This window comes from Aotus nancymaae, unplaced genomic scaffold (genome assembly GCF_030222135.1).
Source record: "Aotus nancymaae isolate 86718 unplaced genomic scaffold, 86718_ANA_hifiasm-v0.15.2.pri h1tg000040l, whole genome shotgun sequence".
Taxonomy (NCBI): Eukaryota; Metazoa; Chordata; class Mammalia; order Primates; family Aotidae; genus Aotus; species Aotus nancymaae.
In genome coordinates this window covers 5,570,390-5,586,661 of record NW_026988454.1, presented here as the reverse complement: position 1 = coordinate 5,586,661, position 16,272 = coordinate 5,570,390, and the positions used below count along the sequence as shown (strand labels likewise).

The window sequence follows — 16,272 nt, the reverse complement described above, 5'->3', positions numbered from 1 at the left end:
AAATGTTTCTGTTAAAACTGTCTAATGAAACCAAATTCTATGCTGACATCTGTGAGAAACTACAAGATTTCGCTTTTGTCCTTCTCAACTTAACATTTTAAAATTCTAACTGTATAATTTTCAACCAACCCACATGAGTTATTATTTACAAAGGGCAGGACAATGTTAAGTTATTCCAGGGAGCATTAAGTGTCTAATGTTCATAGTGAACTGTCGAATCAGAAAGCAATATACATAAAATGGTTATTTGCTTCCACTTTGCTGGATCATCTATTATGTGAAGTCGTATCTTCTGTCCAATGCATAACAAAACTTCCCCTTCTCTACAGGATACAAATTAGCAACCTGGTACATCAAATTACCCAGCTGCAATGCACTACTGGAATCCAGGACAATATTCACACCTTCTTTTGCCACCTGGGAAAACTACCTTGAAAAGTGAGTTATGTCTGGCTAGCTTCATCAACTAGTCCACACACACATGACTCCTCATGTGTAACACTGCTGCATTAGATTTAAGTGACCTCACAATAGGCAAAAATCAAGTAGTAGCTCTCTGTCATTCTTCCTTCATAAGGAAGTACTCAATGATACTTTCAAATGGTGAAGAATTACTGGTAGCTGTGGCGGGCTAAGTAATGTTGCATCCTCAAAATGTTGCATCCTTTGTCCCTGAAACCTGTGACTGCTACCCGATATAACAAAAGGGACTTTGCAGATGTAATTAAGGATCAGGAGATGAAGAGGCTATCCTGGTGGCTTCTGAATGTAACCCCACATGTTCTTTTAAGAGGAAGGCAGAGTGAGATTTGATGGCAAAAAAGGAGAAGGCAATGTGACCACAGAAGTGGAGACTGGAGTGATGTGGCTAGGAGTCAAGGAATGCCAGCAGCCTCCAGAAGTGAAAGAGGAGCCTCCACAGGAGCTTCTATTACTAGGAGCTAGCCCCGCTAACACCTTGATTTTAGTCCCTTTTAGTCACTTTGGGGCTGGGCTGTGGCTTAGGCCTGTCATCCTACAACTTCGGAAGACTGAGGTGGGAAGATCACTTGAGCCCAAGAGTTCAAGACTAACCTGGGTAACCTAGCAAGAGCCTGTCTCTAAAAAAAAAAAAAAAATTAGCCAGGCAGGTTGGCATGCACCTGTAGTCTCAGCTATTCGGGAGGCTGAGGCCAGGAATTCAAGGTTGCAGTAAGCTGTGTTTGTGCCACTGCACTCCAGTCTGGGTGATAGAAGGAAGTCCTGTCTCAAAAAAAAAAAGTCATTTTGGACTTTGGGCCTCCAGAATTGTAAAAAAATTAATTTGTGTTTAAAAGTCACTAAATTTGTGGTAATTTGTTAAGGCAACAACAGGAACTAAACAAAAACTAATACAGTAATTAGACCATGCCCCAATAGTGTATAATATCAAAGAAAGTGAAATTATGCTTCGAATGTTTTCCTGAAAACACTACTTTTATGACCTGAACATGAAATTATTTATTGTATGTTACCATTGAAAATTTATCTGACATGATTTGAAACAAAAGTCAAATCAGTTTTGTATTACAACAATGATGCATTTGTCCTTTTCTGAAGGTCGTGTTTGTAACACATTGCTTTTCAATATTTCCAAAACATTACACACTTAACACTGACAATCTGAAAAACACAGAAATCATAATGAAAGAAAACATCCACAACCCAAATACATCATTTGGTGGTATACTTCCTGATTTTTTTCCACATGCAAATGGCCCCTAATGCTATCTAGTTTCCAGTTACGGTAACTAAACTATCACATTAATGCTTTTTAAAAAATATCTTTCCCAATTATTAAGAATTCACACATATTTGTCCATCTTAGATCACTTAATCATCCTATCATCACTTTTAAGACAAAAATAAATCTTAGTAATTCTAGAAACTTCACTTAAATAGCATCCTCATCCCCTGTGACTGACTTTACCTGTATAACATGCATTCTACTAAGCATAAAATGATTAAATTGGCTGCTGAAGTCAGAAGGAATTTTTAACAAATTTACACACAAAGAATTGTGACAACCATGTCTTGATCCAATATGAAAGTTTTTTAGATGTTGAACCCCCATTAAAAATTATTCCAGAACTGTCCCCCAAAACAAAACATAGAGTTCTAAAATGGACAGCAATGCCCAGAAATTGCCAGAACGTAAAAACAAGCACATAGACATGATATAAAACTCAGATACTGAGAATAAGATTATTTGGTGACTTCTTTGAAATCAAGATGATACAAAAGTCAATACCTATGACAGAAACTCTGCATGTAGTAAGACATGGCAGATGCCACACAGATACACAAGAAAGGGACAGTGAATAACAGAGAAAACTCTAGAGAGGAACAAAAGGAAGGAAGAAATTCCAATTACGGGTTGAGCACCTCACAGATTCCTAAATGAACAAGCGTGGAAAGCCCACGATAGATCTCTGCTAAATATTACTCTCTGTATCATATGATTATTTCTAAATTGACTGCCCAGTAAAACACAAATACTTCCCTTTCTGATACTATGAATTCGGGAATCTTCATATAAAAACATTTTTAGATATTGTCACACGTAATTATACAAACTTGGTGAATGTCAACTGTCTCATGCAGTCTACACTTGTCTGTGGTCAGCAGCCCAGACAAGCCGCACCTCAGAGAACACGGCCTCACTCATGCTTAAATTTGTACCTTGTATACTCTGGGAACTCACCAGAGACCTGTAAAGGACTTCCAGAAGAAAGGAGGCCAATTTAAGGGAGGAGAAAAGACCCAGGGTACATAGAATATTATTCTTTTTTTTGGAATATTATTCTTAAATCTGTTTAATTCTCCAAGGAGCAAACCTAACTTGCCCCCATCCTCTAGCTGCCCAGAGTTCATCATTCCCCAACTCTGTTTCAATGGAAAAACAAAATCGTAATCAGGACTGGATTCCCCTAGAAGGAAAATGCAGAGCCAAGGGCTACAAAGATTTCCACTGCAGAAAATTCCCAATCTAGGGAAAAGTCTTGAGTAGGAACTGTGGTGAACTCTGGTCTGTTCTGGTCCGCCACTCCTGTGATAACCCTCAGAAACATTACAACCCACAGACAAGCCCTGTGGCAACAAGTAAGGAAGAAACTCACCTGTTGTTCAGACAGCAGCTGCTCCTGTGAGCTGAAGACTGAAATGTTAAATTCCAGCTTCTGAGAAAATCAAGCAATGTGGGAAAGGAAAAAAATGAGGGGACAGAAAAGAGGAATACAGGTAGATATTTTTAAAAAAACACAAAAACTAAAGGTTGACCTCAGAAACACAGATATTACAAGTGTTCCTTCCTATTTCTCTATTTTATTAATATAGAGCAAGTTTCAGGTGTCTACTTCCTATCATTTCATAATCTGGAAAATGGATCCACTGTACAATAAGCTTTAAAAATGATTATGCAGTTACAAATGGCTTCATCACAAGATCTTATTCATGCACTCAAACTTCAAAAATAGCTCACAATAGGAATAACTGGTATATTCAACAATTACATAAATAATAAAAATGTCTCATTAAGGACACCAATATTAGTTCCCTAATCAGTCATTCTTTTACCCTCATTTGATGAAGGTAGGGGTGGAGATGTATAAAATTGGTGAGGCTGCTAACTATTGAACATTAATCCCTCCAGAGTTAAGGGTTCTCACATGAAACTTTACGGGGCCCTCCGTAGAGTAAAAGTAAATTGGTGAAAATCATCAAGAACCCATCAGTATTCTTAAAAATACACACATCTGTCCATGGATGGTCTTAATATGTAGCTAGGTATATGAGTTATGCAGATATCTACTAGGAAGAAACTCTACTCTGCACTATTCTGGGTGACAGCTCTGATGACATTCTTCCCTCCACACAAAGAAGAAACTATAAACAGAAACCTAAGCATCACGTGCCACATATCAAAGAAGGAGATACAGAGTATTTTTGGAATACAAATACACTAAAAGCTTAGTAAAATGAAATAAAACACCTGTCAATGAGAAACATTATTCTACAAAGATAAGAACTTTTTAAAAAGAAATATGGCCCTTAATCAGAGATGATGTAATGACATATCAAATCAATGTCACCACCCCAAGAAAAGTCATCTCCTACCGCACAATTACCCTACCATTCTCAGTGGAAGACTGTCCTCTATTCATAAAAGCTGTTAACACTTTATCTGGACTTCTTGGCACTAGTGTAACTATTTTCTACAGCGTTCTATTTTATAACTTCCTATTACTGCCACAGACACCTTTCTAAAATACAACCTGTTCATAATGTTCTGTAGATAGTGGTTCAGTGTCTCCTCCCTCTCACCAACTTTAAACCTACCTCCTTGACAATCCTTATCTGGTGTGCCTGCCAGCCTCACCAGACACCTTTCATTCCATTCTCTTCTCTCCCCTCCATGCCTGTCTAGAAGGCCACCTTCACCTAGTTATTTCCTACTTGTCCTGCAGGACAAGTGGAATGACTCGCTGGGAAACAGTTGATCTTCCAGGCTCTATAGGCTGAGCTTTCCAGTACTTCCTTGTATAAACCTGTATCATGACACCCACCATTCAGGTTTGTAAATCTTTACTTTGCTGTACCCCTTCTAGACTATGAACAAGGACCTGACGAAGGGTAGTTGCTAAAATCTTGGCTGACTCTAAAGGAGGTGCTAATTGCCTCACACTGAAACGAGAATGAGAGGTGACAGGGAAAATTTCATATAAAGTTGGTGCCTTTGGAATTGGATCTTGAATGATGAACAATAGTTTTCAGACGTACAACAGACAGAAAAGGCATTCAGATCAAAGAGAATTACATGAGCAAAAGAAGCATGAAAAATCACGTTTTGCAGGCATGTTTGTGTGTGCTGGTATGTACATACATCTTCTTAATTACTCTCCTTCTGCAGTGGTGAAGGTGGTATCTATACCACCAAGATAAGCCTCATCAGCCCAACTAGGCCACAAACTCATTGGGAAGAAATGGTCATTTCTAGGTGCCTTCCCCACAGGCAATATATAGACATATACAACCTATGTGGACCCACCCCATCCAGCACCACCTGATACATATGTTATAAAGAAATTACACTGAAATAATTATCATGAATTTAAATACCTATTCATCCAAGGAAAAAAGGTTTCTATTTGGTGAAAAACAGACATTTGCGTTAACCTCTTAGAGTCTTAGGTAATTAGGAAACTACTCAGGGAAAGAGTCCTATTACTGTCATTCCTTTTAACCAAGCTTCTATCCTACAGGATGAAGTAAATAAGAAAGGGAGGTGAGCTGCAACATAAATCAGCCAACTGTCACATGAGTCTCTTTCTTTAATATCACAAAATTTAGGGAGATAAACCATTCAGATTACTACAAAGAAACATTTAAAATGAGCTCATTAAATGCAAATTAAAACAGAAACTGAATAAGCACTGGGCTACAATTAAAGGCTGAAGATACAGCAGGTAAGAAACAATTTTCATTGATCAAAGAACTAAAAGCTAACAGAATCAAGTATTTTGCATTAAAACTGCTTTCATGAATATGAAGCATTTTGAAGAACTTTTTTTTTTTTTGCATTTTTCAAAGAAGCTTTGGAGGTAGGAATTGATTTACATATCTTGAAACAAAATACTTTCATTGTATCATTTTCAAGCAATGAAGCTATGAGGTTTCAAAAAATGCAGACTGCAAAAACATCCTCAGAAATAGGGCCAAAATTGTAAAGGGCATTGGGTCATTTTAGAGCTTTGGACCCAAGGAATAAGGATTAAATAATTACATAAAATCTTCTATGCAAAACTTTAGTAGAGCCTATTTTTGACACAATTTTCCCTCATCATAAACAGAAGCTTTGGGGTACTTAGGCATAGAGTTGGTTTTCATCAACTCATTCAAATGGCAGGGCAAAGAGCAGTACACAGTATCTTCAACTAGAAATACAAATTGAGACTTTGAAATCCACTGCACACAAGCTTGAAACAAATATGTAGATGTATGGGCAAATAGTGAAGTTGGAATGTACGTTCCTGATGGTAAGGGACTGTTTCTGTTGTGTTCCCTCATGTTTCCCTGGCACCTACAGCAGTCCAGGACACATAGCAGGTGCTGGAATCACTGGATCTGCTTTTGTGAAACTGATGCATTATAAGATGAGAATAGGAAGTTTTCTTCATATATTAATTTGAAAAGTTAAAAGATGCTGCTTTTCATCTGTGAAGAGGGCAAAAATAAAAAATCTTTGATGGAGGAAACAGGTACTCTCATACACACTGACACGGAGGGCAGGGCCACCGAGGACAGTTGTGCAGCTTGTATGCTGAAAGGCACTACATCTGGGGTGAGAGAGAGGTAGCGGACTGGAAATACGGTAGGTGTTCCGCTAGTGAAAGCTGAGTCAGTCTCAGGAAGAATGCCTTTTGGAATTTTCAGCCCTGAAAGATAGAGCAGCTCTTTACTACCATGTTATATTAGAGGAGATTTTAGATGGGCTTGTAAAAATAGGCCAATTTTTTTTACAAATTTGGAAATACCTAGCAAAATTTAAAATCTACAAACTTTAACTCAGAAACTGTCATAAGATTTTTATTTTACGTATATGCTTACATATGCAAGTAAAAAGAGATGGCCACAAACATTTCAGATAACAGCTGTTTGTAAACCTAATGAGTGTTGATTTATTGGTAAGTATTTTCATAATTAGTGTATTCCATAAAAGACTGGGCAGGAATTGCTGTGGAGTGGATCTGTACCTGCAGATGTATAAATTCTCAAAGAGATGCTAAGTGAAACAAGGTATAGAAGAGACTATCTTCCAATGACTGGTTTTTGTCTTGCAAAAATCTTCTTAAAGTTTAAGACACTGAATGTGTATTTTAATACTGACAACATGGTTGTATATATAACCATGCACTCTAATATCTGCTGTTACTCAAATACCTAAATCCAGTTCTACTGAACATTTAGAATAAACCACAAATATCACCACTAACATTCCATTTTAAACACAAAGAACTGCTCATTTTTTAAAAAGTCAACATATATTTTTAATAAGAGGTACCAAAACTTACATTTTTCTAAGTTGAATTCTTTTAGGCGTTTTTATTCTGCTTTATATTGTCCTGAAATCCTTCTTCACACTTTACACAAGGCAAAATTTTTTTTTTTTTTTTTGAGACAGAGTTTTGCTCTTGTTACCCAGGCTGGAGTCCAACTGGGCGATCTCAGCTCACTGCAACCTCCACCTCCTGGGTTCAAGCGATTCTCCTGCCTCCGCCTCCCGAGTAGCTGGGATTACAGGCATGCACCACCACACCCAGCTAATTTTATATTTCAGTAGAGATGGGGTTTCTCTATGTTGGTCAGGCTGGTGGACCTCAGGTGATCCACCCACCTTGGCCTCCCAAAGTGCTGGGATTACAGACGTGAGCCACCATGCCCAGCTCACAAAGGCACAATTTTTAACAGACTTTAACTAAATTATGTTTCTGTAGCTGCCTGGATCAGGATATTCAGTGTATCAATCATAATCCAGGTGGGAAATGTAAGTATTTTTGAAATGGTCTTCATGCCAAGAAGAGAATCTTTGGTTTTGAGAAAGTCAAAGGAAGGTACATTTCATTAGCAGTGAGGTCACAGTCAGTCCTGTGTTATTCCTATTCTACCAGGAAACGCATCTTTATGTTTTGGCTTAAAGCCAGCCAGAATTTAAATAAAGTGGCAGAGTATTATTTGCATTAAGGCGAGTTTAGCACTTAGAGAAAGTGTAGGTCTGAAAGGAGCAAGCTTTGAGAGACGCTCTTACCTTTAACAGAAAAACAATCACAGACACATACTATTTACATTTTGATCTCCAACTGATCGCTGGGTAAAGTCTATATTGTCTTTCCTGGCTCTGAATTATCTTCACAAAAACACAAAACCCATCACTTCAGGGCTTCCTTTTAATCATTTTCACTTTCACCTACCTTTAGCACTGTTCACCACACCTAAATCCCAAACCGGCCATTCAGATGTTTACTGAAATGTGTCTAATGAGGCTGGGTGTAGTGGCTCAGGCCTGTACTCCCAACATTTTGGAGGCCGAGGCAGGAGAATTGCTTGAACCCAGGAGTTTGAGACCAGCCTGGGCAACACAATGAAACTCCACCTCCACAAAAACTTAAAAATTGGCAGGCATGGCACACACCTGTAGTTACAGCAACTCAGGAGGCTGAGATGGGAGGATGACTTGAGCCCAGGAATTGGAGGTTGCAGTGAGCTGCGATGGCGCCACTGCACTCCAGCCTGGGTGACAGAGCCAGAATCTGTCTCAAGAAAAGAAAGAAAGAAAGAAAAAAGAGACGGGTGTCTAATTTCAGAATTAGGCAATGCAACTAGTCGAATAAAATAATTTATTGCACATTGTCCACGATTTCTTATGTAAGGTACATTTCCTAAGGAAGGCGGGCACGGATTTAGTCATTTATGTTGTAATGCACATTTACTTGCACTATTTAAAGCAACAGCTGGAGTGAGAGAAAGAACACTTTTTTAAAACCAATCTTCTATTCTCCAAGTCATTACCAGTAACTGATAACTGTTTAATCATCAACTCCAAAGATCGTATTTCTTCCTTCTTGGAAGAAGAATTCCAGATAAAACTAAACAGAACTGCCCAAACATATTTCATCCTAATAAAGTTATTTATATAACTTATTAGGTAATAATTTATAACTGAGTAATGTTCTTTAGATTTTAAGTGCCTATCTTCATATAGCTTTACAATAAATTTGTTTCTTAAAATTATCTGTGCACTGGATTAAGTTGAATTAAAATAAAATGTGTTTAACTGTCTTCAAAATAAGACATAGGCTATTTTCTTCCTGTAGACTACTGACAGCACGGATTCTGGAAAACCCCTTCTACTTGGTTTTCTGATTCAGTTCAGATTTGTGATTACAAGTCAATCTTACGTAAACGTCACCTAAAAAGAGCTCATGAAAACTCAAAAAATTTATAATTTTTTCAAAATTTGATAACCTCCAAGTCATTCACCAAAAGTCAGACCATGATAGAAAGGGAAGAAAAGTTGAACAACCTTCTTGTTTTACCACAGAGACAAAGACAATGCCAGTCACCTGACCTGAGTCTCCCACTGATGGGTAGAATGTTTACATTTTAACAATAACTTCATAAACAAAAGCAGATGTAAGAAGTATTTTCAGTGCACAAAGCTTACGTATTTTATAAATCCACCTTTCATCTTTCTTCTGGACAGACCACATCTGACTCCGAACGTACTTACTGCAATCCAAAGTGTTTTGTAAGTGACACTCCTCAGGAATTAGCCCTAAACGAGCTCACTAAACCCTCCATTCATTACGTGGAGAAACCTCCATAATAATGACATCTCACATAGCACTGTTTTCTAAACATATGGTGCATTTCCATTAATTTGCAGGGTTAGCCCCTAAAGCAACTTTTGGCTTAACAATCCTGGAAGACAGGACCTTTGCTCATCTCACACTTCAAGTGTTCATGAACAACTCTGATAGCCACCAAGTTTCGTTTACAAAATTGCACCTCGGTCATTCTGGGTTTTATAAAAAAAAATCGTAATTTTGCAAAAGGCAGAAGATGTAATCTCGGCAATTATTTACTCTTAATTTTTCTTTCACCTCAGACCTTCAACGAGAGGTTAAAAAGGAAACATCCGAGGGGGCAAGAAGTTTAGATCCATCTGGAGGAGTTTCTGTGGAGCCCAACCATCCTCACTAGGTGCCTTCCATTAGAGTGTAATGCTTTGCTGGGGTTTCCTGAAAGAGCCCCACAGGAGTGGGTCTCGATGGGTCCTGAACCGCACGACCACCGCCGGCCAGGGGATGGAGGAAGGCGAGCGGGGACGGCGGCGGGGCGAGGGCTTCGGGACCTCGCACGGTCCGGGGGACCCCGAGCGAGGAGCGGGGATGCGGGGCCGCCTGGCGTCCCCGGTGAGGTTATATTCTCGGTAACGCTCAGAGCGGGGGCGCACGGGCGCTTGGAACACACACACTGGGGCCCTAGGCTGGCATCAGTGAACTGGGGAGCCCGGCGGCGTGGGCCAGGATAGGCACGGGCACTTTGGCTCCGTCACTGACAGTTGGCACCAGGGGTCCCGGTCGGCCGAGGCGGGGCGTGGCGCCGAACCGGGGGGCGAGGCGGCGCAGAGAGGCTGTACCTGGCAGACACCCACGTACCTATCATGTTCACTGGGCAGGTGGCGGTTGCGGGGCAGGCAGGGGCCTACGCTCGCACTGGTGCCCGCCTGCGCCTCCCACCAGCGGCTCTCCCGAGTTAAATCGTCCAGGCCTCCCCGCCCCCGCGCCCGGCCCTAGAAATGCGCACGCGCGGACGGTACGCGGCCCGGGGCCTGCTGGGAGTCGTAGTTTTAATACGTAGTTTCTCCTCACGTCGCCTCCCCACGTCCCTACCACCGCCCTTTCCGGCTTCAGGCCCAGGAATCGTACGTCACAGGGGAGGCAGGCAGAGCTATGCGCCCGCAGTGTTGATCAGTCGCTTAGCAACCGGGAGGCTTACCTTTGGAAGCTTGTTGCAGCTCTAGCCACGGTCCTGCCCTCTTCCCGCCCCGCCCATCCCCTAAACTCCCTTCACCTAGGAGCTGCCAAACATCTGGATCAACCTGGGCACTACGAGGGGTTGAATTTCTACCATTAACGCGCCTTTCGACATTTTTTTCCCGACCTCCTGCTCACATCCGTAAAACCCACTGATTCTTTTACTACACTTTTTATGAGAACAAGATATTTTCTAGGAAGATGGTGGCAGAAAAAGAGACCCTGAGCTTAAACAAATGCCCAGACAAGATGCCGAAGAGGACCAAGCTCCTGGCAAAACAGCCTCTCCCGGTGCACCAGCCTCACTCCCTGGTTTCTGAGGGCTTCACAGTCAAAGCCATGATGAAAAACTCAGTCGTAAGTGATCTTCCTGAATTAAATGCACTTGCTCCGAATCAGGGGACACTAGATTTACAGAGGTTGGCCATCCCTAGGATGGACTCTGAGCCCAAGTCCTGGGTGGTCTTTGCCAAAAATGGCAATTACTTGGCAAGTAGCAGACGGTACCCCACAGCGTGTGGAGGGCAGGCTACGTTGTTAGAATCTTGGGCAAATGATGTACTCTGCCCATTTATAAGCACCTCCCTCATAGCTCACGGTGTCCGCTATTTACACCAGGAAAAAAATCCCCCTTACTTACTAATTCCTAACTATTCCCACTCAGCAAAGAGCCTTATAGTAGGTGAATTCTTAGAAATCATAAACTCCTGCAAAATTTAACATGAGCTGATATACAACTGAGAACATAAACTCATTAAGTAATCTATAATAAGAAATTTCTTCTCTTCAACCTAGGAAATTTTAGAATACCCTAGCATTTACTTTCACAACACTTGGCTCTTACAAAATGATGTCAGCTTGTTAGAGTACTGGAAGCCAACTTAATATGAATACTGTTTCCTGATAAGCCTTTTTAGATGATGTACTTTAAACAATACAAGCTTTAGCTCATGTATCTCTGCTACTAATAGAATTCAAATTTGTCTCTATTATTTGTAGTAATAAAAATAAAATATCCTAGATATCATTAGAGAAAAAAGATTAAAAATACATACAAATATTTTAGCTATCTGCATGATAGTGTATTTTTTTAAAACCTTCCTATTTTTTAAATAGCTTTACACTTGGTATGCTGAGCCAGATTTTGCTACTGAGTAAGCACCTGTCTGGGAATGAGGCATTAAATAATAAATGGAGCTTTCAAATCTGTATAATTTACACCCTGGGAAGATCTGAGTTATTGCATGACAATTCATTATGTTAAATGAATAGTGTTGTTTTCCAGTGTCACATTATTTCTTTTGCTTATATGTTGCAAACCTAATACCTTATTCCTAAACTACATACTTAAAATACATGAATGAAACAGATTACCTATAGACCCCTAGGCCAGATTTGCATGCGGCTGTGCAAAATGATATCCTAATTATTAGAAGATATGTCAGGTGATTTACAGTAGTTAAAATTCTTGGAAATAGACTGAATTTCTGCTTGTTGTAACTAATTCTTTTTCTCTGCTTGTTGTAACTAATTCTTTTTCCGGGAATTTCACATAAATTGGTTCTCATAGGAGTCAAGATGACTCATTTATCAGCAATACCAAAACCATTCAAGTTAATCATTTAGTTTTTCTTCTACACAATATTTACAATTTTGGTGTTTTTTAATGTTATACTTTAATATCACAAGTATTTTTTAATGCAGGGTTCTCCTGTTTTTTCCTAAACCTACTGTCATAATTCTTGTATCAGGTTAATTCTTTAATATAATCTTACACCTAAAGACATAGTTCTGCAAAATCTGATGTTACTGTATTACCAAATGTAATAAATATACCTACAAGACTTAAAAAATTGATTATGAAGCAGCTTCTTTATAAACAACTTATTTGAGATCCATTATCTTCTCTTTTTTTATCTAAAGGAAAATCTCGTACTGGCAATACCTTTCTTGCCATTGGAAATCATAATTCTTAAATGCGTACGTTATTTATCCATGCATCTATTTATTCAGTCAACAATTCTCTCTCTCTTTTTTCTTAATACCCAATACTTGCTAAGCACAGTTCTGAGGATTTAAGATCAGCAAAACAAAGTCTCTGCCCTTAGTACTCCAAGGAAAACCAAAATAACAATCAAATCTTGCTAAAAGAAAGCTAGACAATACTGTTTATATAAAATAACTTCAGTGGTACAGAAAATAAAAATGTTCAATTTCATAACCAATAATTACATTTCACCATTTTTACCTTTAGCACTATAGACTTTTCAGCACTGTAAAGTCAAAATATCCTCATCTCTTTCTGAAGGTGTATTTCTATTCAGGATATATATGCCAGTTTTTAGCTTTTCTTAATTGCAACTTCGTGCTCCAAAGCCTATACCCTCCAAACCACTTTTCCAGTTAGGTAAGTCACCTTCCAATGCTCTTCCACCTAAAACATGAAGAACTGTATATATCCTATGGAGTTACACAGAGACTCCTGATATTTCTTTGAGTGCAATAGTGATACAAGTACATAAAGTTAATCATAAATATGTTTCATCAAATGGGCCGTGCAAGCAGAAATACTTATTTAAACAGTAAGTCTGAATATGAGCATGCAAAATTATTGAAAAAGTAATAAATGTAAATGGTAAATTTTTAAAAATCTCAGTATCAAATATTGTTCTTCTATAGAAAGTAGACTTCGTTTCCATGATATTTTTGTTGCATTCTTTAAGAAAACAAGCATCACACAAGCCCTGCAATCAAATAATATTGAAATTCACATTTTGATAATGCTTGCCTATAAAGAGATATAAAAGATACATAATTTGAAGATTTCTTATAGTTCATTTTCCTTTTAAAGGTCTTGTTTGGAGTGCGATAGAGCCCATGACCAGAGACTAGTAACCCAGCATTGTGTGGTCTGCATCTTGCCAGGTGCTTTCTGTGCTAAACCAGCTTATCATGAAGCAAATTAGAAAATCAACCCAGGGTTATAGTGACAGAGAACTTGAATGCAGCCTAAGCTTTCTATTACAGCTTTCCTTCTCAGTAGACTATAGATGATTTATGCTTAAAGTTTAGGGGAATGGAATAAATATTTTTTTAATGTTAAAGGTTGAGTATTCCTATTCCAAAAGTCTGAAACCTGAAATGGTCCAAAATAGGAAAGTTTCTGAGTGCTGACATTACACTAAAAGGAAATGCTCTTTTAAGCATTTTGGATTTCAGATTTTTGGAATTGGCATGACAACCAGTATATAATACAGATATAGTCAGCCCTTTGCATATGTTCTGCCTCCATGGATTCAACTAACCTAGGATTGAAATGTTTGGGACAAAAATTTTATCTGTATTGAATATGTATACACTTTTTATTTCTAGTAATTATTCCCTAAACAATACAGCATAGCAGCTATTTACATAGCGTTTATATTGTTTTAGATATTATAAGTAATATAGACATGATTTAAAGTATATGGGAGGAAATGTGTAGGTTATATACAAATACTATGCCATGTTATATCAGGGACTTGAGCGCAGATTTTGGTATCTGCATGAGTTCCTGGAAGCAATTCCTCATGGAGACTGAGGAACGACTGTATTCCAAATTTGAACAAAAAACAAAAACAAATCCAAAAGATTTCTGGTCCCAAGCGTTTCAGATAACGGATAGTTCAAACTGTACTTTACATGTATAATGTGTTTTATATTTACCTACCATGTACTCATTTAACACATAGTGGTAATCATCAATATTTATAAATTATATATTAAAATATTAATTTGGCTGCTTGAACAGAGACCAAATAACAATAGCTTAATTAAGGTGGAAGTCGTTTCTCTCATAATAGAAGTTCAAGTTTGTAGGCAATCCCAGGAGGTTAGGCAGCATTTCCCCGTGAGGTAGGTGCAGGGGCATAGAAGCATGTTTGTGCGTTGTATCCTATAAAATGACACCTGAGACAAGGTGGGCTCAAGACCACTAGGGTCAGACACCTGCCCTCAGGAAGGAGGAAAGTGGAAGCAGAGAACTTCCCATTATGGTCATGACCCAGACACAGCACCCCAGTTTCATTCTCGTCCAACTGGCCAGAACTTAGTGATACACCTACACGTTCCCTTTTTGCAAAATCGTATGAAAGCTTGACCCATGAAGCAACTCCTAGGCCCACATACCTGTCTCCTCAGGAAAAGAATGAAGAAAGCTATGTAGTTCCCAAAGGGCATCATCTCTAACACCTGCTTCAGGTAGGGGAGAGAAAAATGGGTACAGAGCAACCTGCAAGAATCAGGCAGGAAGAAATGAAGAGCAAGCAGCTTCATTATGAGGGCATGTCCCAGAAACAGCAATCTTCATTCCTGCTCAAATCCATTGCCAAAACCTAGTCTTACAGCCACAGCTAGTACAAGAGAGGCTAGGACTTGTAGTCCTTTTTTTTTTTTTTTTTGAGACGGCGTTTCGCTCGTTACCCAGGCTGGAGTGCAATGGCGCGATCTCGGCTCACCGCAACCTCCGCCTCCTGGGTTCAGGCAATTCTCCTGCCTCAGCCTCCTGAGTAGCTGGGATTACGGGCACGCGCCACCATGCCCAGCTAATTTTTTGTATTTTCAGTAGAGACGGGGTTTCACCATGTTGACCAGGATGGTCTCGATCTCTTGACCTCGTGATCCACCCGCCTTGGCCTCCCAAAGTGCTGGGATTACAGGCGTGAGCCACCGCGCCGGGCCCGACATGTAGTCTTTAACTGGTAGCTCTGTGTCCAGTTCAAACTTGCAATGTTTTATTACTGTAGTGAAGGAATATTGGGGGATAACTAGAAGTGTCTAGGTCCAGTGCTAAATGTGCTATATTATTAGTGAAGAAAAAGAGAGAGAGAAGTAAAATCATTATAATACAAATAAGTAGATATCTCTGGTAGAGAAGTACTAATGATGAAGGGACCAAGTGGCAATAAACTAATGGGGCCCCTCATCACCTTTTGTCTAGGTTTGTACAATATCTTCCACCCATCAATTCGTTGACTCCCTCAATCAATTATCAGTACGATTACACTAATCCTTCCGGTACAATGTTCTGCTCCTATCACTACTCAGAGCTTTTGGAGCGTCCCAATTCTTATAGAAAAATGTCATGATACTTCCCAAGGGCCAGCAATGTCTTCTGTGATCTAATCCTATTCTGTGGTTTTATTTATTTTATTTTTTTCTTTAAATTTTTAAAAAATATTTTATTGCATTTTAAGTTCTGGGGTACATGCGAAGAACATGCAGGATTGTTGCATAGGTACATACATGGCAATGTGGTTTGCTGCCTTCCTCCCCATCACCTATATCTGGCATTTCTCCCCATGTTATCCCTCCCCAACTCCCCACCCCACACTGTGCCTCCCCTAGTTCCCCCCGACAGACCTCAATGTGTGATGCTCCCCTCCCTATGTCCACGTGTTCTCATTGTTCAACACCCAACTATGAGTGAGAACATACGGTGTTTGATTTTCTGTTCTTGTGTCAGTTTCCTGAGAATGATGGTTTCTAGGTTCATCCATGTCCCTACAAGAACACGAACTCATCTTTTTTTTATGGCTGCATAGTATTCCATGGTGTATATGTGCCACATTTTCCCTGTCCAGTCATCATCTCCCACTGTTCTCATTTGCTTCCGTCAACC

At 39.4% G+C, this 16,272-nt stretch overlaps 2 protein-coding genes across 4 annotated transcripts in view; one reads left to right on the top strand and one right to left on the bottom strand.

Moving 5' to 3' along the window:
- PRKN (parkin RBR E3 ubiquitin protein ligase) overlaps window positions 1-10,333 on the bottom strand; it is a 1,419,146-nt gene extending 1,408,813 nt beyond the window's left edge. For all 3 annotated transcript variants that reach the window (XM_021670246.2, XM_064360477.1, XM_064360476.1), the window contains exon 1: window positions 10,236-10,333. In XM_021670246.2, coding sequence (XP_021525921.2) covers window positions 10,236-10,242 — 7 coding nt within the window. In that variant the 5' untranslated portion in view covers window positions 10,243-10,333. The remainder of the gene's footprint in view (window positions 1-10,235) is intronic.
- Window positions 10,334-10,509: 176 nt separating this feature from the next.
- PACRG (parkin coregulated) overlaps window positions 10,510-16,272 on the top strand; it is a 593,065-nt gene continuing 587,302 nt past the window's right edge. The window contains exon 1 of the mRNA XM_012451086.3: window positions 10,510-10,970. Within this exon, the coding sequence (XP_012306509.2) occupies window positions 10,815-10,970 (156 nt within the window). The 5' untranslated portion in view covers window positions 10,510-10,814. The remainder of the gene's footprint in view (window positions 10,971-16,272) is intronic.